General features: G+C 24.9%; 1 protein-coding gene across 1 annotated transcript; it reads left to right on the forward strand.

Annotated features, from left to right (window-relative positions):
• The first annotated feature begins 231 nt into the window (after positions 1-231).
• Positions 232-6,597, forward strand: LOC145846189 (uncharacterized). The gene is made up of 3 exons (XM_082953104.1): positions 232-351; positions 6,046-6,129; positions 6,304-6,597. The coding sequence occupies exons 1-3, from the start codon at positions 232-234 to the stop codon at positions 6,595-6,597; spliced, it is 498 nt and encodes a 165-aa protein (XP_082809230.1).
• The last annotated feature ends 2,946 nt before the right edge of the window (positions 6,598-9,543 follow it).

Consider the following 9,543-nt stretch of genomic DNA (forward strand, 5'->3'; position numbering starts at 1 on the left):
GTTAAAATAAATAGTTTAGCAGAAAATTGTCATTAAATATTTTTAAACAAATATGTTTCATATCAAATTACAAACATTTTTAAAACTCTTTTGAAGTAATAAATATGATAGTTTTTCCTAAACAGAAAACTCAATTATAAATAAGTAAATAAATTTACACAAAATCATAGTAACATTTTCTATTTTAGATATATTTTTTCATTAGTTTTTTAAGTTTATTGTAAGTAATAAATGGAGAACTACACAAAAATAGGCACAGTTGAGCATGAAGTTGTTTCACCCTTTGAAGGGTTACTTGACAATGTCAACATTGTTGAAGTTAAAATATCTTCAAGAAGCATTATTAATAAGGTTGGTGTTTGGTTGGTAATTGGCTTTAAAAATCTGAAATAGCACAACTGTTTAGTTTTTTTTTTATGTGTATTATTATTGACTTTGCTAAATATATGAGAGCTGTAAAATTATTTTAAAATGTGTCACAGAGATGTATGAACCAGAAAAGTTTTGTGGTAAATTTTTTGTCATCGGACACAGAATGTATTTGATAGCAAGTGCTACTATATTATTCAATTTATTTTTCTTTATAAAGTATATGAGCCATTTTATTTTTTTTAGATAGTTAAAAAACAATACTACAAGGTATCTTAAAGTTTGAAGTTTTATATACAAACTATATTTAATTGTCTTCAGTAAAATAGATGTACAAACTAAAATGTTTTAGTTTTTATATAACCAGGTTGAGCATGACAAGCTGAAAATTTATTCAAAACGATAATAAAGAAAATATTTTATCTTAAAAAAGTAGTGTTATTACAACTGAAAAATTAATCTGCAATTATCAAGCTGTAAGTAACTGTTTTATTTTATGACAATACTCAGAATATCCCAGACTAGTTAAAGTTTTGAAATACTCAGTCCAACTCAGACCAATTCGAACGTTTTATAAAAAAAAGTTGGCTGACTTGGGCTTGTTATTTTATTTTACCAAAAAATTTATTAGTCCTTATATGTAATCTATTAATTTTATCTTTAACTTGAGCCTACTTGGAATAAAAATATCAAAAAGTTTTTTTGATAAACTTAGGCTAGTTTGAACTTTTTTTAAAACTCAGACTAAGTCATACTTGTTTTTTTTTTTCAAAACGCCGGCTAGTTTGTTTAAGGGCATAGGGGGGGTAAACACCTTTTTTTGGTTTTTGATCTAATTTTATATAGTTTTTACTAAGCTACAAGATGCTTTTTACAGATTTAAAAAATTCAAAATATTTTTTACTATACTGCCGGTCAAAGTCAGAGGCAACAATAGGATCCTTATGGGAGGCACAAACTAAAACCGCAAATAACTAGAAATCACTAAAAATTTATCTTCTCCTACGTTTTTTGAGATAACTACCTCAAACTTTTAGGAAATGTTCCTTGCAGTATTTAGAAAATTCTGTAGGAACAGAATTTAAAAAAAATTAAAAAATAAAAATTTAATAACACAAAAACAAAAAGAAACTGTTTTTTTGTTTATTTTTAATATAAAATTTTTAATTTTTATTTTTTTCAAAATTCCTTCCATAAGAATTTTCTAAATGTATCAAGGAACATTTCCTGAAAGTTTGAGGTAGTTATTTCAAAAAACGTAGGAGAAGATAGATTTTTATTGAAATAGTCTATTTTTGCTGTTTTAGTTTGCGCCTCCCGTAAGGAACCTATTGTTGGCTCCGACTTTGACCGGCTACATCTCAAAAATTATTTTGAATTTTTTAAATCTGTAAAAAGCATCTTGTAGCTTAGTAAAAACTATATAAAATAAGATCAAAAGCCAAAAAAAGGTGTTTACCCCCCCTATGCCCTTAATTTTACTAAGGCTTGTTTTTTTAGACTTTGATTTTTTTTAATTTATGTTTAAGTCCTAATAAAATTAATTTTGTGTATCAAGATATTTAAGCTTTATTATCTTTTTTATTATTTTAGCTCAAACATACATTTTTTCAAGTTTTCTATCCACTCAGATTAGTCAAATGTAACTCAGAATAGTTTTTAGTCATACTGACTTTTTTTTTTTGCCTCAAATAATAGCAACCCTGTTTAATGAAATAGTTTTTAAAATGTATCAATTGGCCCCACAGACTTAGCTGTTGTACTTTTATACACATTATTGTACTTATGTTTTGTACTTAATAATAATATTATGTTTTAAACTGTTGTAGTTATAAAAAAAATACTTGCAAATTTTATAAGTAAACAAAGATGTCACCATCTCATTCATTTATTATTTGGTTGTTAATATGTGTTATAAGCTTGTCAATTTTTTTTATTTATAATGTGATAAAGTGTTAACAATCTACTACTGTGTAAAGTACTTTCTATATATTTATAGTTGTATCAATGTGTTAATTTATATGATTTTGGTAAATATTTTAAAACATTAAGCAAAAAAAAATAAACAAAATTATGTCGAGTATGACTAGAGCATTGCTTAATTTATAAATCACAAAACATGAACTTAACTAAACATTTGATACGTATTCATACATTACTAATGAATAACCTGCATATAACAGTACATACAAGTTTTTTTAACATTATTTAAAAAGTTAAACAAACAGTTAAGGTTGTGCATGTTTGTAAAAAAACCTGGAATCCTGGAATTTGAAAATTTTTGAACAAAATCTGAAATTTTGAACAAAAATCTATTAAACACCTGGAAAAACCTGGATTATAAAACAATGTTTATATTTTAAGTAATGAAATTTTGATTTGACACAAAATATTTGTCATTTAGATAAAATATGTATTTTGTTTTTTATTAAAAAACACATTTAAAGTAGTTTTACACTATCATTTCAATGTTGTTATACTTATTAAGGCCATTGTAAGCCATGTTTTTTACAAATTGATTTTATTTTATAGAATTTTTTTTAAGCTTTAAGATGCTTTTTATGGTTTTAAAATTTCAAATTAACTTTTGAGATATGACAAGTCAAAGTCAGGCTGCATAATAGGTTACCCATGGCAAAGGAAAACTAAAACAGCAAAAAAAGACTATTATGTTTAAAATCTATCTCCTCCTACATTTTTCAAGCAATCTTCTTCAAACTTTAACAGTTTTATCTTTATACAATAACAAAAAAATTTTACTAGTTAATTTGAAAAAAATTAAGTAAATTATTTTTTTTGTCATAAAAATTTTATTTTTTCAAATTATCAAAATTCATAAGTAAAGTTTTTTTCTTGTAATGTAAGAAACATTTTCTGAAAATTTGAAGAAAATTGCTTGAAAAATGAAGGAGGAGATAGATTTGTAGTGATTTTCAAAATTTCAGAGAAAACTGCCCCCAAAAAATTCTTGGTCCATACTTTTGTATTGAAAACTTTAAAAAAAAATCTCAAAAGTTAAGGCCATAGGGGGGGTCCAACATTTTTTTTTACTAAAATTAACTTTGGCTTTTATATGAAATTTTAAAGTACAAACTTTAAGCCAGTGTTTAAAGAATTCAAAAATATCATTTAACTTTTGTGATATTTAATTTTTTGTAAAAATTTTCCAATATAAACGTATGGACCGCAAATTTTTTGAGGTCAATTTTCTCAGAAATTTTAAAATTCACCAAAAATCTATCTCCTCCTTCATTTTTCAAGCAATCTTCTTCAAATTTTCAGGAAACGTTCCTTATAATAAAAGGAAAAAATGTTACTTTAGAATTTTAGTAGTTTACAAAAATAAAAATTTTATCACAAAAATTTAAAAAAAAAAAGTGTTATTTTTTTTCAAAAAAAACATATTTTTACAAAATTTTTTTTTATTCCAAGTAACGTTTTTTTGTTATTATATAAAGATTAGACTGTGAAAGTTTGCAGAATATTGCTTGAAAAATGTAGGAGGAGATAGATTTTAAATGAAATAGTCTTTTTTTGCTATTTTACTTTTCCCTTCCCATACCTATTATGCGGCCCTACTTTGACTGGTCATATCTCAAAAAATAATTTGATTTTTTTAAAACAATAAAAAGCATCTTGAAGCTTAGAAAAAACTCTATAAAATAAGATCAACTTGTAAAAAACATGGTTTACCTCCCCCCCCCCCCTATGGCCTTAAATGATATTTTTGAATTCTATAAAAACTGGCTTATAGTTTGTAATTAAAGCGTTCATATAAAAGCCAAAGTTAATTGTTGTAAAAAAAAAGTGTTTTACCCCCTATGGCCTTAAGACAGTTTTATACTTAAAACTTATTTTTTTAGTAATTATAGACAACTTTCAAAAAGCTGCAAGAAATTTCTCAAAAACTTTCAGCAAACCTGCTTATATGGATATAAGCTTTTAAATAAGATTGTATAACTAAAAGCATAAAATGTTATGCTTACGATAAAAAGTAGTGGATCTCCGTGCAATAAAGTTTATGTATAACTTGAATATTTTTTTAATGAATCAAAAGTTTGAAAATGCACAGCTTTTTTAAACTTATTTTTTGTAAATCCTAATAAATTGTTGTAGCTAAAATTTATAATGAGAAAAACAGAAAACAGTACTATGAAAATCTTTGATAAACTTTTAATATTTGAAATCACAGTGTCTTTTGTTTATTAAGATAATATAATATACTGGCTATAAAAATCAATATATGCATTGTGATAAAAAATTTACTATTTTTTTTACCTTTCACCTATGTAGCAAATAAAAGCCTAATTTGTTTATTGTTTTAAAATTATATGTATTTAGACATATGTGTTTTCATTTCTATAAAAATAAAATGTAAATAATTCATAACAATAGTTTTTTTGTACTTATTAATAAATAGTATACTATCTCAAATCGGTTTTAAGTAATTTAAATGGAAACGGTTAAAATTACACTAAGGGACTAAATTGCACGAGGACACAAAATTGCACAAAGATACTTTTGCACAAAGGGACAAAATTACTAAATAACAATTTTGCAAGGGGGTCATTTTGCAGAAGAGTATAAAAACAACAATTATATATATATAAAAAAAAATTTAAAATAAATTGATAAGGAAACAAAAAAAAATTACTTACCGCGGGTAAGGGTTAGGGATAACAGAGATAATAAAAATAACTATTAAAATAGTAATTAAAAAATAATAATTTAATTATTTAAAAAAAAACTACCAACCAAGGGTCAGAGTAACAGAAATAATAACAAAAAATAAGTTTAAAAAAAAAAGAACTTGTGCAAAAATGTCCCCTCCTGCAAAAGTGTCTTTGTGCAATTTTCTAGCCATCGTAAAATTTTGTAAGCTTGTCCAAATTTGAAAGCTATCCATTTGAAATGGTTTATTACTTATATTATAAAAAATAAACGTTTTAAATTATATATGCAACACATATTCTTACATGCAAAATCAAGCATACATTTTTAGGGAAGCATTAGTATAACATTTTATTACAACTTACAGTTTCTTTTTTGTAAATATTTTAGTAGAAAAACAACATAAGTATTTAATCTCATTATAAAGCTTTTTAAACATTTAATTTAGGGAAGTGAGATTTTATTTAAAGGTTTACCTTAATATTGTTAAATATGAATTAAAGGGTTTGTTGTTAAATAAAATATTTACCTTGATAAGAAAGAATTAATGAGTTTCAAATTCATTATTTCTTAAATTGTGTGCACAAGTGTTTATTGATATATTTTTTAATAATTGAGTTATTGTTTTTAAAAAAGCTGATAATCAAAAATTTAGACTATTTCTAGTATTAAAGCTATAAAAAGTCTTAATAATTTTTGTATACAAAGTTCAGACTTTTTATACAGAAGTTTTATTAAAAATTGTTTTTATAAAAAATTGTTTTAGACAGACTGTTTAAAAATTCCAAAAATTTATCAACTTAGTTTCCAAATCAAATAAAATTAGTTTGATATTAAGTGCGCGGAGTTTGCTAAGAACTTTTCCAAGTTTTAAGTTTTTTAAGTCAAAAAATAACCAAGCTGTCTTTTAAACCTGTTTTACATATACAACAAATATATGTAAAACGCAACCTATGTAGCTTATTAGGTCGTTCTCACCAACTTACTATTATTTTTATTAATCAGTGCGTGGGGTTCGCCAACAACAAACTGAAAAAAGAAAATGTTGACGGAGTTTTGTTGATTGGACAAGGCAACTGTGGCAATCAGGTTATTTTGTTGTTATTTTTGATTTATAATAACTTTTCACTGTTAACATTTTGTCATTTTCTGTAAAAAAATTCAATCTGTTATAAGTTTAATTATTTTCTTGAAAACAAACCAATTTGAAACTTTAAAAACGCTACTTTAGAAACGAAATTTCAAATATATAAATTTTCAAAGGTGCGAAAGTGCGCAAAGGCGTTGCACAAGCGAAACAAGAACCCATCAGCACGTGACCAGAATCGCAGTAACGCATTGCAGCAGAACGGTGCGGATTGCAGCAAGAAGTTCGCATTGCAGCAGTGCGACGCGGAATGCAGCAAGATGTACGAGGACTTGTGGGCTTGCAACCACGATGAATTGGACCTGGACATGCTGGCTGTCAAGATGAAGGTGAACGTGTTGTACGTGCTCCTGTGCAAGAACAAGCTGCCTGATAAGCTGCAGCAACACCCGCACAGAATGAACGTTTGATGCATTAACAAGTAATAGAAAATAGTTAAAATAACAAGTGACAACAGTAATGTCACTTGGGTGTTAGTTTAAGAGGTAGTTTTTGAAAAAGCTAGATTTAAATATTTTTTGATTTCTAGAGTTTGGTTCCTTGTAATGTTTCAATTTTTAGTTGTTAAACTACACTATTTTGTACTGATAATAAAATTGCGCTGTTTAAAACTTGCTTTAAATCATATTTAATACATTATTTTTGCTTGCTTATAAGTTAAATATTTAGTAGAAAGTTAAGTATAAAATAATGTTTTTACACTTTTGCTCCTTAAAATTTTTTAATTACTTATAGTTTGAAATTCTTTAAGTTGACTAGAAATACTTTGTGTTTATATAAATAGTAAGCACAAACTAGATAACTCATATTCTAAAATACAAATTATTTTAAGTTATTGTTTAATTAAAATATGTTCTCTTTTATTTTTCTTAAGAAACTGTATAATACATTGTTGTAAAACTCATGATTTTTTATTTAAACCTAGTTATAAATATTTTCTTTACTTCATAAATAACAGTTTAAATACTAGAAAAACTAAAGGCTTTTCAAAAAAAAAAATTGATATTCCTGTACAGTTATATTTCTTACTTTTTTTGTAGTTTCCCACAGCTTTTTCATTTTAAATTAGGTTTAGTATATAAACATTAATTTAATAAGAGCAACTTACTTTTTGTTATGCAGAATATTAAAACAATTATTTTAATTTACTTTTAGTTTCTTTAAAATTTTGCTTTATTATATTTAGTTTGACATGCAATGTTTGTTAATTAGTAATAACATCTTATTAAGTTTTATTTAATATTCCTAAACTTGTAATTTTTATAGAATTTGTTGATTAAATAAAATTATGTATATCATATTTCTTAAATTTATTGTAACTGCTTTTTTAGGTATTTAGTATGTTATACTTGTTTACCATACATATAAAGCTAATTTAATGAATTGTTAACACCATTTTAACTTGTTTATCTATCGAATTAGTATTTTATGTATTTTAAAAAGCTATCGTTACTTCATTGGTTTATTATGTTAAACAAGTTTACCATATTTAGAAGTTATTTTTATTTTGATATTTTTACGCTTGAATACCAACTTAAAACACAAACAATTTTACAAATAATTAGCCAAAAATAGTAATATTTTTTGATAACTTAACTTCGACATTAGTATCTATTAATGTACTACTTTCTTAATTTTATATATATATATATATATAAGTGTATTAGTTTTAAGTTATACTTGCTTTTTTAAATCAGTATTAATTAATGCCTTTTTACCAAGATTAGTTAATATTCCTGTTGTTCATCGTGCTCTTGCCAAAAAAATCCTTAGTTTTAAGTGTATATTAGTATTTTGAATAGTTTATGAGTTTTACTTTTCAAGTTTTAAACAAATAAAAATTAAGTTTCATTGCTGTTGCAGGGTAAAAATACTATGCACACTTTTAAAAAAACTAGTCTAATATATTGACTAAACAAAAATATTTATATTTATAATTTATGAATGTTTTGAGTTTGAATAAACAAATATTTTGTTAAGAAAACTACATCAGTAGTTTTCTTTTAAACCCAAGATATTGTTCTGTTTTTAAAATTCTGGTAAAATGCTGTCAGTTTAAAAACAACAGCACAAATCAAGAGCAACGAAGTTTTTATGCTGATTGAATCTTTCAATTAAGCCTCAAAACACACAAAAGAAAAATTGGTGTGTAAACTGATGTATAAAATTTAATGTATTAAACAGTTTTCGCTACAGTAATGTTTTTTAATTGTTTTTAGTTAACAAAAAAAGTATTTAGTGAAATACCAAAATAGGAACTTAAAAACAATAAAATATTTAATATCAAACTTTGTTATAAATTTTTAAATTTATACTTTATACAGTAATATCCTATAGTTTAACAAACTATTATAATATTTTTCTACAAGTACTACTAATGCTTAGTTTATATTACAATAAAGTACTTCGTTTTCTAAATTTTTCTATTAATTTGTAACTGCTTTCTTTCAAAGCAATTTTTATCGTACAAAGCAATTTTTATCTTGCTTAAAAAAGGCTAGTGCCTCCCCAACTAACGTCTATAAAAACAGCATACAAATATAAGGAATTTTGGAAAATAATGACGCATTGTAAACATAAGATGCAGCTTTAAACCATTTCAAGTGTAGTTTGAACTTATATATTGAACTGGAGATTTTAAAAACATTAATGAAGCTGTCAGAGTTTTAAGAAACTTGCTTTTTATTTTAAAAATTACCAAACGGAATTAATAAAACAGCATAAATACAACAATATTTTATCTTAACTATTTACTTTATATTTTTACTGTGCTAATTTTCAAAAGTTTGTGTACTGCTTGTGCAGAGAAATTCATTCTGCTAAATTAAACTTTTGCGTACTTTTTACTTTAAAGATCACAATAAAAGTTTTCGACTTAATAATAAGGAGATAAATCAATTTAAATTTTATTGTTAAAACAATGTTTCACTTGTTTGAAATAAATCAAACAAAATTCTCAGATGATAAAAATAGTTTGTAATTTTTTTAATACAAACATGCAAAAAGATATTAGGCTAAACTTGAAAAAAATAAAAATGGTACTGTGTTAAAGAAAAAAAAAAAACTTACAGTTCAAAACAGGGTGTCCATTACTAAAATTAAGTGGGCAATGAGCGGCAAAGGGGCCATTAGGTCATAATAAGAAACTTATACTTGATACTCTGGAGTTTATGATGAACAGCAAAAAAAAACCTCATGCCTTTTTAATGGTAGTTTTGAAACTTGTTCTAGATATTTTCAAAAAAAAAAATAGAGTGCCACAAGCCGTAAAAGAAGGAGCCACAAAGACAGAATTTGAACTTAAACTAGATATTCTGAAGTTGATGATGAAGACCAAAAAAGGGTCTTAAGCGGTT

The sequence above is a fragment of the Thalia democratica genome, unplaced genomic scaffold (genome assembly GCF_965202585.1).
Source record: "Thalia democratica unplaced genomic scaffold, ktThaDemo2.hap1.1 HAP1_SCAFFOLD_315, whole genome shotgun sequence".
In the NCBI taxonomy this organism is placed as follows: domain Eukaryota; kingdom Metazoa; phylum Chordata; class Thaliacea; order Salpida; family Salpidae; genus Thalia; species Thalia democratica.